Consider the following 17,698-nt stretch of genomic DNA (forward strand, 5'->3'; position numbering starts at 1 on the left):
ACCGCCTTCTGAGCCACTGATGTTCTTGACAGGCAAGGCCAAACTGCACAGACTGCACCTTGAATGAGAGTGAGATGGACGTATGCATGAATCACTATTTATTCAAAATACTGTACGTCCAAAAATCACAACCCAAATTCTCCCACAATTCAATAACAGTCCAACATAAACCCGTTATTAAGACAGTATGTGTTAAAGGAACAGTAAGGTTTTTTTTAAAGTGGGGAGAATCAATTTGCAAGTTGTTTGTCTTGAAGTGTTTTTGCATGGATATCATAATTCTGACTCTTTCTTATATTAAAGAAAATTATATCAAATGACTTCAAAAACACCTGACATCCTTTTTATATAAACACTATAAAGTTGAGCGCAATTCTATTTAGAAGGTGAGACGTTAGTTTTTGTTATTCGAGAACCACTGCCGGTACACGTACCACAGTTTGAGAACCATGGGTTTAGAGAATTAATTTAAGACAATGTTTGGAAACTGTAAAAATTATTTATATTTACACGTTTACAACACAATGTTAACAAAAACTAAACAGTGTGCAATAGTCAATAGTTAAGCGTTTAAATGATAAGTCTCAAGTACTTTTTTGGTCACAAATATTAGTCGAAACTTTTTACTCTCCAGAAATGGGTATTTCTCCAAATGGGTTAGGTTTTAACAACAGACGTCGCCGTAGTTTTCAAGCCAATTCGCGTCTGAAATGGTTAAACAGCAGTAAAGTGTGTGCGGACATATTAGCTGTCATTTAAATGTGTGGATGGAGCAGTAAAGCTAACGGACGTTTACGACACGGAGACCACAAACACACACACTCACCTGCAGGAGCTAAAGAAACCACTGACTCAACATCGCTGATAATCATTATTCCAACGGGCTTTGAACGTGACATCTCTATTTTGTTTCAATGCTTCCTTTCCTCATCCGTAACAAATCAGCAAATGAAACGGGACGGTTTCGTCTCCGAGTCCAACTCAGTTCTGTGCAATCTGACACTGACTTCTTCAGTCACAGTCAGTCACTCACCGAAAGAGAGAGAGAGGCTGGACCACAGTCATGATGCCTTCAAGTTCTCTGCACAAGCTCCGACATGGGAGTGAACGATCCCGCTCGTATTTCACTGCGGCTACTCCATCTACGTTTAAAAATGAAGTAAAACATGCATAACAAGAATCAGGTGGACTTCATAGAAAACAATTGTTGATTATTTCAACCCAGTATTATTACATTTGAATATACACAGTTAGATAAGATCATGAAGAACAAGAATCATGTGGAGTTCACAGAAAACAATTGGATTATTATTTGCTGTTCAGTGGCATGCAGACATTTGGAGGCGCAGGGGTGAACATTAGAAAGGCACCTACTGCGAGAAATGCTTTGGACAGTCATAGTAATCTGCCTTTGCTGAAGGTTTCTGACCTAATATTAAAATGTTCTTTTAAGACCAAGTTCATCCTTAAAAAAAAAAAAGTCAATAGTCCAATTCTACAACCAGCTGCAGTCACCCATGTCATCATATGTCTAACATCTAAAAAGATAAATATAATTTTACAATCCTTAGATATATATAAAAAAAAGTGTGCCATGTCAGATGTAGGGTTAATAAAACACTGGTGGTTACTACAACGTACACATTTATATAACATAGGGGACCTTTCACAATTAATTTGCATTCAGAATACAACTCTTTACACAAACCTCTAATGCCACAGATGGAAGTGTCAGACCAAACTCCTGGTTCAGGTTTTCAGTGTGGTCTTATTAGATGGAAGAGCAGTGGTTTGCCTCAAATGGATGGAAACTTCAGTCTGCATCTTCTCAGCAAGTGAAAATCCTTTGGGTGTACAGGCAATTTGTAATTGCCAAGAAGGGAAGATGACTGATTGTGCTGCATCATGTGTTTTGTGATGCGATGTGTGGTTATGCAGTAAACGCAAGGGGTTCTGGGTAGGACTCTCTGGCGTGTGCTCTGGAGTGATGTAGCAGCCATTGAGATATGTGTTTGGTAGGCTCTTGTGCTTTAGGTCCTACATCTGGAAAAAAAAGTTAGCACACTTTAGTATAAAGTAAATATGGATTAAAAAAAGAGTTCCACCTGAAAGAACATACCTGAAGACATCCCCTTGGCATAGAGACATTCACCTTGACACAAGGTTGTGACCGCAACCATTCAGGACAGGACTTTTCCAGGTTGTGGTGTCCAACATGGAGCCTTCATCACCTCTTCAAAACAAGGTAGAATATGATTAATCACAAGAAAATGACAAAAACCCTCAGATACCGCACCTGGTCAAGTGTGTCAGGTCTGCTCATATCCAGTCAGGGCCCACCAATGGATTCTCCACAAGAAACTAATATCCACTCACTTTGTGCCTCAGTTTTGGACCGATTATGGATGATGTTTACCCCAATGTCTTGGTTGGCTGCATGAAAAACTGTCTCTGCTTAAACCCTCATATTGCAGAGCATGAAATCAATTCCACTTTGCTGTTCCCAGATCTAATTTTCTCTCCCTGCAGCCTTACGACACCCATTGCTGCCACCCAACATCCACAAGAGGTAGAGGTTTCACAATTCAGAGCTTCTCATGCTTTCAGCAACATGTGGCAGTAGACTATTGACAAAGCAGACACCTGAAAATGCTTGACCTCAGTTTGACCAAATGCTTTGTTTACAAGTGATTTACATGACACGCATGCTCATTCCATTTGTTTTGGAGCAAGATAAATGCATACCGTGATAGGCTGAGTCACAAAACCAGATGGATTCTTGTCTGATTTTGGAAACTACAGCCATGGTATGCCACTCAGTCAGGATGTGTGGCCAGATTTCCTCACACACAGAAGGGGAAGGACAAAAGGCCTTAGCATCTTACGATTCGACACAATTTACCTTGTGAATTTCACGTGGAGGACAACCAGCTCATTATATCCTGAGTGATTTAGCTTTGAGCAAATTGATTAATAAAGTTGTTCAACTATTGAATCTGTCAGGTCATGCAATCTTTTGTACGGTTTAGCAAAAGTTTAGGAGGTCAGGTTTACTGACCACGAGAAAGTCAAATTCAATGATTGTGCTGTCTTGCAAACTGATGAATATTTGGGTAAATTAGATGAAGCAATTCAAGTCATCTACTTTGCCAGCAGTGTAAAAGACATGTCTTACCCAAAACAGTGAAATAGGACACAGCTACCTTTAGTAACAGTAATGTAACAGCAGCAGTGGGTGTTGGACAACTGCAGGGAGAAAAAATGAGATCTGGACAGAAGTAGGAGGAATAATTGAATGCATAGCTCAACAAAAGTTAAGCAAAGAGGAACCTTTTTTAGTCCCTGGAACTACTTTGATCCAACAGGAAGAGGACAAACTTCAGTGCTTGGTGTCAACGAATGAAATTGCATAAAAATGGTCAGTTGTATTGATTTAATTTTCTTCTTTTACAGGCACACGTTCAATCTTCAGTCGTTGGGCTAGAAAGTCAGTTGCCAACATCCATGTTCTGAAGACGATGACCTTCGCATTCAAGAAAGACACCACACAAGTTTTAGATTTAGTTTATTCCACTACTCTGCAAAACATAGCCACACACAAGGACGCCAACACGGCAGTAACTAGTAACTTGTCTCACTCACCAGTCTCAGTCTTTGAAGCTGGACAGAGGCCAACCAGGTCTCCGTGAGCAGGAAGAAGACCTTTGTTCCTTTGAAAAAAAAAATAAGTGTTTGTATTTTAAAGACTACATTAAAAGTTTAGAGCTAAAGAGACAAGATTTTGTGACGTTTGTAACGTAATGCTTTTAAACATTTAACAGTATTGATAATATAGCAACATTGACTGCAACAGTGAGTTGACAGCACAGCGGCCAGGTCAACTTGTTTTTAGTCTTGCTTTGTCTAACTGTTTTGGTTTGAGTGTTTCACAGATTTAAAAATCAAGATTTTTTTTTGTTCATCTTTACATGCAGATATTTCCTCATTTCCTTGCTCCATATAACCAATATATAATTGAAACCAAAATAACTGAAAATATCATTCAGACATATGAGAAACAGCTAATATTTAACATTTTATGAACCAAACATGAAAACGAATGAAATAAAATGTTATTGCAGGCATATTTACACCAATGATTTGCCTGCCATGACCTGAAAAAAATTGGCAACCAATTCTAGATAAGCCACTATTGGACCAGACTTACGTTGGTGAAATTTGAACAACAAAGTGTTACGGCTAATATTAAGCTAGCAATTACGCTAACTCGGACCACTGCACTGTTTATAGAAGTACTGCCTCTCAGTCGTGTCTTAATTTTATTTATTTGGCGTTAGGTTAATCTCAACCATGGTAAACCGTTGATGTGTTAGACACAATTCAGATTTAATTGAACCAAAGCTGAACAAGCAAACATTAATGAAGAATTTCGATGAGGCACAGCATGGCTAGCCCCTGAGCTAAAGCTAATTTTGAGCATAGAAGCAAGCCAACAGAGTCGCCGTTCAGACAACTTGACAAAACGTAATCACCTTTTTGTAGGAGTCAACAATCTTAACTAGGTCGAACACGGCAACACGCCATCTTGAATCTCGTTGCCGCGATTTTTATGCACGCAACCAACTTCTCGGCGTCTGACGTCACGCCGCGGAAGTCTTGTTTCCTTTTTTCTAGTTCTCTCTCTCAGGACCCAACAGTGCCACCTAGAGAAAGGAGGAGGAAACCACGGCATTCAGCTGATTGAAAACACCTGCGTAATTTAATTATTACAGAAAAGAAAAATCCTACTTTGTTTGTAAATGCTAGAAAACACCTAAAATTGCTTCACTATCTAATACTTACACGGTTTATAGAAAAAGTTGTGAGGTGGAGACTTCAAATAAGTCCAATGCTACAAAATGCTTTGCAATATTCTTTTTTTTATTTAAATAAGCACATCTGACTAAAACGCCAGAATCAACAAACCTTATAAACACAAAGGACAGAAATAGTTTACATAAAAATTATACTCCGTGTCAGAAATATCTAATTATGTTACATCTTTACATTCAAACACTCATTGACAGTTATTACCATTGTACACAGGATTCCTCACACACACACACAACTCACACACTCCATCACTTATGCCATATATACAGTTGCACACACACACATTTAAAACCACAGTTTTCTTCCATCTATGTCGTGGATTTAGACATACAGGGAATAAATAAACGTCGACATCAGAATACGAAGTCGTCCCTCAACCTTATGCTTGTGTAATTGTAAAAGCTCACAACCTCTAAGTGGTTTGTTCTTGCCACGCTCCATCAATATGAGGAAACCTGTTTTCTAATCACAGCAGTGGGATGCACATATTCATATTTCAGCATCAAACATGATACGTTCTGATCATTTTGGTACAGATTACACATAGTTTACAATTCTGCCGTTTGCTCAGATTTACACATTAGTGGCACAACACTGGAGTTAAAAGATTTGAATTTGATAAATGGGATAATTACAAAGATCCACCAGTGGGATACAAACCACCCACTAGTTTACTATTTACTGGGCAAGAAAAGAGCAGCAGTGTCAAGTACAGGCAAGTTGATGTCAGTGAGGTAAAACATGCAACAACTGTTTACACAAAAGTACACAAAAATGTATACTTCCATACTATGCAACATACGCACACACAGGAACACACATTCATAAGTAATGTACAGCCCTGAATGGTAACAGAATGAACTGTCACACCTGTTAAAAATGAGTGTGTGTGTTTGTGTGTGTATTTTCAAGGTGGAGCAGCTAAAAGTAGTCTCTTCTCCGTGAATCGTCACTAACGAAGGAGGGGTTCCACTGGGCAGGGTAGATGCATGAGTGGCGAGAGCCCGGCAGACCCGGGAACGGATACAGGCCATTTCGCTCCAGGTCTGAGTTACGCAGTGCAGGCTGAGGGAAGAAGCAGAAAAGGAAAAGTCAGTTTTGACAATCTCGTAAAAATCAGTAATAAAAAATGAGTGCAATTCGTCTCCTGCTCACAGAGTAGTAAATGTCGGTCATCTGCAGCAGGTTCTTGGTGCTGCCGTTCTCTTGCATCTCTATGGTCTCCCTGCCCCACTCCATGGATATGCGGTTATTTTTGGGGAAGTCTGCATAAGGTGACATCTGCAAGTCTCCACTCTTGAAGATGATCTTGTTGATGTCATTCTTGTCTTTTCTGAGATTTTTGAATTTTGGAAAAAAAAATCACCAAAAAACAGTTATTAAAACTGTCATCAAGCCATCCAAAGTGAGACAATGTGTTTTTGGGGTCACTTAGTAATGTCCTTATTTTTTAAGGAAAAGCACTTTTTTTTTCGATGATTTTTTTCAACATTGAATGAATCAGAAATACACTCTATATATTGTTCATGTGGTAAACGACTACTCTAGCTGGTTTTTAATGGAATATGTACATAGGTGTATAGAGGCCCATTTCCAGCAACCATCTCTCCAGTGTTCTAATGGTACATTGTGTTTGCTGATCATGTTTGAAGGCTATTGGATGATTAGAAAACCCTTGAAAACCCTTGTGCAATGATGTTAGCACAACTGAAAACAGTTTTGCTGGTTCTTTGACGAAAGGGCAAAATTACTATTTTGAATAGAAATCATTATTTCTAATCTGGTCTAGTCTTGACTCTATTTTCTATTCATTTTGCAACTCCTTTGATAAATAAAAGTGAAAAAACACAACAACAAAAAACAGTGGAAAACACACAAAAAAACTGTATAGGTGAACCCAAACATTTGAACTGTAGTGTATATATACGTTTTAATATTGTATTTTTTAACAAGAAAGGTGTCAGAAGACTTACTTGCAGCAGGTGACAATGAGCGCTATGATAAGGATGAGGAGCAGAGCGCCCCCTGCAGGTGACACTACAACCGCAATCAGCTTGTAAACTGCAACAAAAAAAATATTTAACACAATGACTTCCATGAAACATTATCAATACTGCTAAATTTAGGTTGTTGTTTTTTGGTTTTTTTACACACTTACAATTTCCACAGTTGAATCCTCCAAATCCAAACATGCATCTGAAAGCAGAGACCAAATCTTAAATCTCATAATATGACCACATTGATGCAATAAGTGCAATAAATGCATAAATAAAGCTGAACTTACGGGACACAGGTGCCATTTACCAGCTTGTAGCCATCTCCACATTCTGAAACAAAACATATAGCTAATTAGTCTACATATTTTACTAAGTAAATGGATGTTTCATATTAACCAGCAGAAACAGAGAGAAAAGAGCTGACCTAAGCAGGACAGGTCGTCAGGATTGTGCTTGTAGTATCCTTGAAAACACTGGCAGTCGGCTGTTCCACTGTTGTCTGTGCAGGCGGAACGCTCGGCATTGCACTGAGTCTTCTGAGCCACACACAGACTCTCCACTGGAACACAAGTGCAGACAAAACACAGTCAGCCAAGAACGCAATGACACAGAAACCCAAGATATTCACTTGTTTATTTCTCTGTGTTTCAATATCAGGTATCTACCAAATGCACAATAACCACCCTCCATAAAAGTCCAACTGTTTACATACAATTTAACTTATTTCATACACTTGTATCCACAATGGGACATTTGACAACTCACTTCTGCCCTCTAGTGGCTATACACAAATGTATTTGCTATACACTGAGGTCATTCAATGTGCTTTACTGGAATTAAAAAAGCACAATGGAGCACACGTACAAATTAAACTTTAAAGAGTGGAAGCACATAAAATCTTTAAAGCATGGTTTAAAACAAATATAATTTACCGTGATATGTGAGCTGGTGGTGCAGGACCATGCGACAATGCGTCATGGAGGAGCTGCAGTTGCTGAGCGACATCTGGATGCTGTTGAAGACCTCGGTGCTCGTCACGTCAGTGGAGATGGAAAACATGTTGACGGCCGAGATTCGGACCCCGTCCTCCTCTCTGAGGGGGGGGGGGGAGTTTAGAGGTCAGATGTCGCAGATGTCGACACAGTGAGGCACCATTTATAAGAAACAGATTCACGATCAAGAAAAAGAAAGGTGACATCGATTGCAGGAACTAACTTCTTATTCAGAGTTGAGCGGCTGTAACCTTGCAGGACAGACAATGAAGCGTTGAGCTGCAGTAGAGACACAGGAAGAGAGAGAGCGTGTACGTCAGTTATACGTGTTAAACTTTAGAAATGTTTTCTCACAGATGAGCAGAGACGGCCCCCTCACCAGCTGAATAATCTCTCTCTGGATCTCATGCATGGTGGCACTCTTGAAGATAACAGCGTCCTGTGGTTGCCTGTTAACACTGAATGTTCCCAGAAATGTCTTTGCTGTATCGTGAAAGGGGGGGAAACGATAAAAGGCCTTTGAGAACAAGAAAAAACAATAATCACCAAGTATATATACAGTATATATATACACATACCTCTGGTGCAGCGGCGTCCGTCCTCCAGGTCAAAGCCAAGTGGACATTCACAGCTGAAGGAGCCTTGTGTGTTCACACACCTGGACCCGAGTGGGCAGGGATCATTTTGACATTCGTCCACATCTGAACGTCAAGGACACAAAGGTTTAAATACACAGACTTCAAACACGGAGAAGAGAAGACAAGAGTAGAGAAGCTCACCTTCGTTGCAGGTTGGTCCTGTCCATGCCTGCTGACAGTGACATGTGTACTGCTGCCTTTTATAGCTCACACACATCCCTCCGTTCATACAGGGGTTCGACACACAAGAGTTTCCTGCAGTTGAAAGAAAACAGACATGAAATTTGTGAAACTTATCCTTTTAAAACCTTTCTCAGCAACATTCATTGTGTTTATCAGGTAAATTACTCATTATTTTCACAGATTATTCATCATTTTATGTTTGTGAACAGAGCTGCACTCACAAAATCAAGCGGAAAGAATAAAATCAGCTCCAAAGTCATTGGTAAATTTAGTGCACATACAAAACCTCAACTCCGTTGTTCAATCATGAAATATGTCAATAAATGGAATCTGTGAAAACTCCCACAGTGCTTTTAGCTCAGATTATCCATATAATTCTGCAAGAAATCATTTAAAAGACATAATCTGACCCAGACTAACATCCACTATACCACAAATACATTTTCATGCGTGTTACCACAGTGTATTTACATTCAGCAAGACAACAATTGTGACCTGAAACAACTGTGTGAAGCTATGTTCAACTAATACTTCATGTGGAGAAGAGAAGACAAGAGTAGACAAGCTCACCTTCGTTGCAGGTTGGTCCTGTCCATGCCTGCTGACAGTGACATGTGTACTGCTGCCTTTTATAGCTCACACACATCCCTCCGTTCATACAGGGGTTTGACACACAAGAGTTTCCTGCAGTTGAAAGAAAACAGACATGAAATTTGTGAAACTTATCCTTTTAAAACCTTTCTCAGCAACATTCATTGTGTTTATCAGGTAAATTACTCACTATTTTCACAGATTATTCATCATTTTATAAGTTTGTGAACAGAGCTGCACTCATAAAATCAAGCGGAAAGAATAAAATCAGCTCCAAAGTCGTTGGTAAATTTATTGCACATACAAAACCTCAACTCTGTTGTTCAATCATGAAATATGTCAATAAATGGAAGCTGTGAAAACTCCCACAGTGCTTTTAGCGCAGATTATCCATATAATTCTGCAAGAAATCATTTAAAAGACATAATCTGACCCAGACTAACATCCACTATTCCACAAATACATTTTCATGCGTGTTACCACAGTGTATTTACATTCAGCTAGACAACAATTGTGACCTGAAACAACTGTGTGAAGCTATGTTCAACTAATACTTCATGTAAAACAAAAATATCAGCACAGTAAAACAAGGGTATGAACTCACTTGCAGGTGGCGGTGCCTTCGTGGGTTGTGTGAGAGTGGGTGATGATGTCGTCACCACCGCTTCTGTGGTTGTCTGTTTCCTGGTGGTGGGCCTCTGTGCCTCTGTACTCCTGGTTGAGGTGCTGTGGGTGTTGGTGGTGATGATCGGTTGGATCTGAGAGGTGGTGGCAACCCCCACTGTGCCCGTTTCTGCCTGCAGGGTGGTGGTAGGGTAAGTGGGGTCAGCATTTCCAGTTGTGGGCCCCACCGTTTGAATTGGTGACACAGGCGGCTGAGTTGGGTGCATCGCAGAGGTCTGCGGGGAGGCCGGGGTGGAGGCTGTGGTGGAGGATGTAGTGGCCTCGGTGTGTAATTGTGGAGCTGAGCTGTTAGTGGTGCTGCTGAAACTAGAGGATGATGTTACAAACAGAGGAGTTGTGGTGGTGGTTGTGGTGGTGGAGGAGGTGGAGGAGGCAGTGGCTTTGGAAGTATCCACTTCTGTTTCTTGTGGTCTGTGAAGGACAGAAGAAAAAATTAGACTCTCACATGCTCCTGACAAGTAAAGTATTACAGCTCCACTGTAAGATATTTAGGATGGTTTAAACTGATAATATGACTCATAAGTATGATATTACCACTTTATATAGCCGTAGAATGATGGTGTGTTCCATTTACATCAGAGGGATTTGAATAGTACTATGTTTATGACTGATTTACTGTCAAACAAATACGACAGAAGTGCAATTAACAGTAAAGGTAGCAGTGATTCTACTGGTGGCAGCCATCTTGGAATATAGGTTTGTGAGATGGCTCCACCTTTCAGAATTGGAAATTCCAAGTTCCGAGTACAACTGGAATGCATCGTAAAACTGTTATACATACTGTTACAACCTCGACACTGACACTTATTATCGTCTTCACCGTTGAAATTTTTTTTCTCAATTGCTTTATTAATTTTAATCTTTTATTACTATTATTGTTGTATTCTTTATTACTTGTTGTTACTTTTAGCGTAAGCTAGCTCTGCAGTCTCCCCATTAAATTTCACTAATTCTTACACACTGGACCTTACAGAGTGCTGTTTTATTTATTTCAGCATTCAAGGAATGGCCTTCGTCCTGACTTTGGAAGAGGGAACCAGTCATCACATCACCTAAAAGTATCATAACTCCCATTTTGAAGCCTCAGAATTGTGTAAATCGCCCCCTGGTGGTTATTCTATATACTGTTAAATCCTGACTGATAAGGAAAAAATACAACTGTTAATAATTCAACTTACCTCTCTGTTACAGGAACAGGAGTGGTGTAACGGAAGATCTCAGTGACCACTGTCGAAGGGCCGGTCAGAGAGTCGTCCATTTCAGAAGTACTGATACTGACTGTAGTGGGCGCTGTGGTCAGACCCAAGTCCATGCTGTCCTCTCTGTTGTGGAACGAGTGTCCCTCTGTGCCCTCCTGGTTCTGAGTGCTGGGGCTGTGGTCTGCAGTGGAGGACTCGGTGGAGGTCATGACGTAAGTGTCCGACTCCAGCTCTGTCCCCGCGGTGTCGGTGGGAGCTCGTGAAGGTGAGGTAACAGGAGGTGGCGATGAAACGGACACGTCAGACTGGTCAGTGCTGAGAGGTGGTGTCGACTCTGTGGTCTCTTCCGATGCTGAGGTTGGCTGATGCTGTGTGGCGTTAGGGGGCTCGGTTAAACTCGGGGTTCCGGTCTCGGGAAACGTCCCCTTAAAAGACTGGGTCATGTGTTGGTCTGTTGTGTCCCTGCTGTCACTTCTAGGGGACGGCTGGGTGTAGTCCTCAGTCTCCGTAGACCTGGCGGGAATAGCCCAGGTCGAGGGAGGCTGATGAGAGTTGGAGTCGCCTGTAAATGCGGACGAGGTGCTGTTGCCAGAGGACGAGGTCACAGACAGCAGGGTCCTCTCCCCCGCTCGACTAATGGCAGTGGACGTGTAGACGCTGTCGCTGGTGTCAATGACCGTCTGCGACGCCACGGCCGTGGTGTCCCGCTGCCACAGAGTGCTGATGCCCGGGTTGTCCAGGGGTTGGCTGGTGTCTTCCGTCTGTCCTCGGGACTTCCAGGACACAGCGTGGGAGACGTCTGGCGTCTGGTCCGTGTTAACAAAGTCCTGGCTGCTGCTACTACTGATGCTGCTGCCGCTGCTACTGATGCTACTACTACTGATGCTGTTCTTGCTGATGCCGCTGCTACTAATGCTACGACTACTGATGCTGCTGCTGCTCTTACTGCTGCTGCTGCTACTAATGCTACGACTACTGATGCTGCTGATGCTGCTGCCACTGCTGCTGCTACTGATGCTACTACTTCTGATGCTGCTGCTGCTGCTCCCACTGATGCTGCTGCTGGCATCAGTGGTGGCAACGACAAGGCTGGAGGTCAGTGGCTCAGTAGACAGTGGACTGCCGGTCTCTTGTGAGCTGCTGCTTGTTTCTGTGAAGGTCTGTGTCCGCTCACTGTCTGTGGGAGAAAACAACAAAAGTTGTAAATTAAAGATTTGTGACAAGCAACATTTTTGGTGAGTAGGTCAATATGTGTACAGGTCATCAACCTAATGGCCTATCATCTGTTCCAGTCACATACGCTGTGGCCACCAGAGGGCACTCACCATGCAGCCTGCAGAGACACCGAGCATAGATAGACGATGTAGCCGTTGCAACGGGGGCAATCATTTTTGGGCGGAGAACAACTGGCAGCCCGAGCTGGTTTGCTCTAACAAAGGCTTTAAGTCCTAAATATGGTGGTGACAGTCTCCGCGGGGACTCAGCCGTTTCCTTCCTAAAGCTGAGTGAGCACAAGGCACCAGCAGAAAGCTGTCACCATGGATCTGGGCGTGTGTATGTGTGTGTGTTCATTGTCTGTTTTTATTAAGTCATAACGTACAACAACCCACAGACTGCCAGAGGTGAAATTTGAAGAAAGGAAGGATGTTTTTTGAGTTGGGTTTTATATAGATAAAACTCCCATATCCCATATATATCATATAATATGGGATATCATTACCTTCATGTTCATGTGACTAGTTTACGTCAAAAATTAACAACATTTGCAGCTCTTGTTTTGGTCTCAACCAAACCGCTGGAATGTGTTTACAAGTAAATCAAGAAGCAGATTTTAAGACTCGATATTGAGAACATCTGGTGATGTAATGGAAGCATCAAGCAGACATGATAAAAAAAAAAAGAACACACAGGCGTGTTTTGAGGTCTGTCTCTGACCTAAAGCTTTTTCTCGGTCAGTCCGAGTGAGTAATAAATCAAAAACAAAAAGTATCTCTATACAAGTTTCATTAAAAAAATTTCAATATGTCATATCTACACTCCAGCCACTTGTAAATATGTTATCAACAAATCAAACAGCAGCAACCGCATGTGTTTTTAAGAGGTCACGTTGACCGGCTGCAGTTCAAACTGAGCATCAGAATGAGGAAGAAACTGGGATTTTGATGCATGACCATCTCTAGGGATTACAGAGAATGGTCCGAATAAGAGAAAATATCCAGTGAGCAGCAGTTCTCTGGGCAAAATACGACTTGTGGATGACAGGACAGAGGAGAATTGCCAGATTTGCATAGCAGAAGACCACACAAAACACTTTATGAGGTACAGATAACACCTAAACAAGGAGGCAGTGATTGAATATTGATATAACATTTATGCATAATGCAATGTAGTACTAATAATAGTGTTTGTGGGGTCCATTAGAATCACAACACTGATAATTGTCCATATTGACTGTGTTTTGGCCACATGACCCGCTTCTATCTTATCTGGCCAGCTTCCAGCAGCACTACTACAGTCTGGATGTCTGAGCATCATCTCTGCCAGTAAATGACAGACTTCAATAACAACACATCTTTTAGGGTCCAGAGGGGGAACTGCGCCACCAGACTCTTAAGTTTTCGCTCTCACTTCCTCTGCATGTGTCTCTCTCATTATTTCATTTTCTCTCGCTGGATACTCTGGATACAGTCCAAGCAGCAGAACTCAAAGACTGGAACGAGGTGTTGGCAACAAGTGAAGGACACTCCCAGATTCTCTGTGCTGTTTATCACTCGGCTCGCAGATTAACACAGTAGTCACTGTTGGTTCTTTTTCCACATCTGTTATACTCAGCGTCTGTTACACTGCGGCTTAGGTATTAATGCAAGATTATGTTGTGGATTCAGCACGATAATAAGCATCAAATAAGCATGAAGTAGCAGTTGATACCTATTCTCAAATCAGCAGATATACATAATTGACACTATAAATGTCATATGATTAAACACTGATTTTTACTCTTCGTATAAGGTGGGGAAAAGACAGTTAATTGTCGTTTTAAACTTAATTATGTACATAAAATTTTACATTTTATGTGTGAGCTAAGCTTGAAAGTCAGTATGTGAACCTGCGTGTGATCCTGAAGTCAGGAAAGGTGAATCACAGTCAAATATGTGTAAATCAAGTGATTCATTTCCACTAACCTTCCTCCGGCAGAATCTTTAGTGACATCATAGTGAACTTCAGAACCTGTAGACTTTTCTTTTAAACTGTTTCATTAAGGTTAAAGTAGATCATTTATAACATACATAATATTAATATGAGAATTACAGCATTTTAAAACAAGAAAACAGACCTGAAACTGATTCTTTACCTATTTAAAGAACCAAACCATTAACCACGAGATCACTATGACTTGTGGTTAACTGACTCGTGGTTGACACAAAAAAGGTTTGCCGTCTCAAACCACTATAAGACCATACTACAGCAGTGTGGTCATGTTAGAGTTTAAAGAGAAGAAGATGTTCTCTTTAAACAACACACATATGACGGTGAATAATATGGCCTCTAACTTTGCAGTTTACTTTTGGTTCAAATGATGCTTCTTTTATCTTGGGGGAGTACTAGATTTACTGTTGCTCTTGTTTATGGTAAAAACATAATAATTGGACGAGTAGTAAGATCATGGAATGGATAACTAACATCAACATTAATGATGATGTGCAAAGTCTTCCAGTGTTCCTGGTTATTTGTTGATTGAGAAATGATTAGACCCAGCCGATAGGCGAATGTCCTTTAAAGGGGTACGGCTTCAAAAACTCTGTGTGCCTATGTTCAGGAGTGTAAAAGGCGAGGAGTTAAAATAAATATAAATTAGACAACTTTTACGGTACAACCTGTTTGTAAAGTTACTGCGGTCAAGCCAGCCGTGGTTCGCGTTTGCCTGGTCCTCTGTCAAAATCCCTAATAGAGGACAACATTAAGTCGATTTTGCCCTACTTCGACATTGAATTAAAAGCTTCTTTTACATAAGTAGTCCAAAAGTCATATACTACTGAACTAAGTACTTCCCAGACTGCATGCATGAATAATATCAAGTACTTTTACTGTGTACTTTTTGAGTAATACTCTGTCAAAATACCTAACAGAGGAAAAGGTGAAGTCTATTTAGCCCAACTGTAACATGGAATAAAAAGCTTATTTTACATAAGTAGTCCAAGATTCATACACTACTGAACTTAGTACTTCCCAGACTACCTGCATGAATAATACCACATACTTTTACTGTGTACTTTTCCAATTATCCTCTGTCAAAATCCCTAATAGAAGACAAGATTAAGTCGATTTTGCCCTACTTCGACATGGAATTAAAAGATTATTTTACATAAGTAGTCCAAAATTCATATACTACTGATCTTAGTACTTCCCAGACTACCTGTGGGAATAATATCAAGTACTTTTGCTGTGTACTTTTCGAGTAATCCTCTGTCAAAATCCCTAATAGAGGACAAGATTAAGTCGATTTTGCCCCACTTCGACATTGAAATAAAAGATTATTTTACATAAGTAGTCGAAATTCTACTACTGAACTTAGTACTTATCAGAATACCTGCATGAATAATATCAAGTACTTTTACTGTATACTTTTCGAGTAATCCTCTGTCAAAATCCCTAATGGAGGACAAGATTAAGTTGATTTTGCCCTACTTCGACATTGAATTAAAATATTACTTTCCATAAGTAGTCCAAAATTCATATACTACTGAACTAAGTACTTCCCAGACTGCATGCATTAACAATATCAATCAGTACCAGTACTTTTACTGTGTACTTTTTGGGTAATCCTCTGTGTACTCAAAAAGTACACAGCAAAAATACTTGATATTATTTGGCTATAATAGGGCTATAACACACATCAAAACAAAGCATGTCTTATTTTTTTCTGCAAACACTATTTAATACCATGTAACACACTGATCATACATCGATAAAATACTGAACTATTCCTTTAACTAGCTTAACTAGCTTAAATACCTGCCTCAATCATAACCTGTTCTGTGATGCTTTAACTTCATCATTATGTTTTACTGTTGGCTTGCTCTAAATCCTATTCGTTTTCAGTTATTCTTTCAATATTTCAATAACATTTAGTTACTTGTGGGATTTTTTTATTACCATTACCGTCTTAAAGGGGGAAACAAACCAGTTTAAAAGTGCAAAGCACTTGTCTTCATTGACGACGTGAACTTATACTGAAGCGGTGTTTTCCACCTGTTACACACATGCCGAACTGTTCTCACCTATATAATAGCTCGTTTTAGGTTAAAAACGTTACGTTAGTAAAGACTGTTCTTGTGAATATTTAGCTTAAATGTGAGAAAGCGGGGTTGCACTTGCCAGTGCAGGCCTCAGTGACAGTGTGCTCTTACCGAAGTTTCTAACAGCAGTGCGCGTTTCACCAGCGTGTGTGAGCAGGACGTTCCTCTGTGATGGTGATAAACTCTCGCTGGACAATAAACTGGTGGTCGCACTGTTGTCCGCGCTGCTGGCTTCATGTGTGGCGGCTGAATGATAGAATCCCGCGGGATCCGAGCTGGTGTTGCTGGGGGTCTGTGCCCCGAGGGGTCGCGGCAGAGCGAGCAGCAGGAGGCAGACCGACAGCGAGAAACCGAGGACGTGATTCACAGACCACGTTTCCATGGTTTTCAACACCGCAAAACGGCCGCCGATAGTTTCCGAAAAGTCGAGTGAATGCCGTGGAAGTCTCCCGGGGACACCATGGGAGGGACGTTTCAGCTCCCACTGAAGTTTCGTAAGAATTGGATGAAATCCTGGAGCAGGTCCGGTGTGGAGCCGCTACTCGGGACGGCGGGTAACGGAAGATAAGAGACGAGGCTGCAGCCTGTTATCAGAGCGGAGGAGCCCGGGCTCCTCCCACACACGTGCACGCGCGCTCACACGCACGCACGCACACACACGCACAAGTTTGCGCGGCTATTCTTCCTAGGACACAACTGCATTGACTTCCATTCCCATGGACAGCAAAGCAAAACAAAGAGTTGACCATAACCATAAACCAGAGCCTTTCAAAAATCTCAGCATGTGTATAACCTATATTTTTTAAGTGTAATTTAGAGAAATCAAGGTCAGTGGCAAAATTAGGAGTATCACGTTTCCCAAGAAGAAAAGAAGAAGAATATTATTTTCTAGTTCCACATTATGCAAAAGTTATCAGAGGAGATTATGTGAAACATGACTATCTCACTGACAAAATGATGTTCACTATGTTCAGTGCTCACAGGATGTGGTTTTCACAGCTTTGCTGATAATCTGTAAGGGCTGGGACTTGTTTTTAAGAGTAACAAACCAACAGGTCACCAACACAATACGATTTCACACTAATCTCTAAAACAAGTCCTCTGTGTGTTTTAAAACAAATCATGTCTAAATGAAAAAAATGGCCATTAACTAATTTTCTGGAATAACTCGAAATGGCATTTGTTTGAGAACCTTTATCTTCTGACACCACTTCTAGGATTTTGATTAAATGACAAGAATGCAGA

General features: G+C 40.9%; 1 protein-coding gene across 1 annotated transcript; it reads right to left on the bottom strand.

The window, feature by feature from the left end:
- Window positions 1–4,958: 4,958 nt before the first annotated feature.
- heg1 (heart development protein with EGF-like domains 1) lies at window positions 4,959–16,992 on the bottom strand. Its single transcript, XM_083908332.1, has 15 exons — window positions 16,565–16,992; window positions 11,136–12,333; window positions 9,878–10,368; window positions 9,253–9,366; window positions 8,641–8,754; window positions 8,440–8,562; window positions 8,241–8,344; window positions 8,085–8,140; window positions 7,802–7,962; window positions 7,294–7,428; window positions 7,157–7,199; window positions 7,031–7,068; window positions 6,846–6,933; window positions 6,028–6,205; window positions 4,959–5,937 (listed from the first exon to the last, which is right to left on the bottom strand). The coding sequence occupies exons 1-15, from the start codon at window positions 16,833–16,835 to the stop codon at window positions 5,794–5,796; spliced, it is 3,258 nt and encodes a 1,085-aa protein (XP_083764458.1). The 5' UTR covers window positions 16,836–16,992; the 3' UTR covers window positions 4,959–5,793.
- Between the last annotated feature and the right edge of the window lie 706 nt (window positions 16,993–17,698).

Source organism: Microchirus variegatus, assembly GCF_963457635.1.
Source record: "Microchirus variegatus genome assembly, chromosome: 22".
Lineage (NCBI taxonomy): Eukaryota > Metazoa > Chordata > Actinopteri > Pleuronectiformes > Soleidae > Microchirus > Microchirus variegatus.

Excerpts from the sequence above, each read along its gene's own strand:
- heg1 (XM_083908332.1), bottom strand. The coding sequence starts at position 16,835 with ATGGAAACGTGGTCTGTGAATCACGTCCTCGGTTTCTCGCTGTCGGTC. Across the intron at positions 8,755-9,252 it reads AGGACCAACCTGCAACGAAG|GAAACTCTTGTGTGTCGAAC; the intron begins GTGAGCTTGTCT and ends TTTCAACTGCAG. Across the intron at positions 6,206-6,845 it reads CTCATTGTCACCTGCTGCAA|AAAAGACAAGAATGACATCA; the intron begins GTAAGTCTTCTG and ends CAAAAATCTCAG.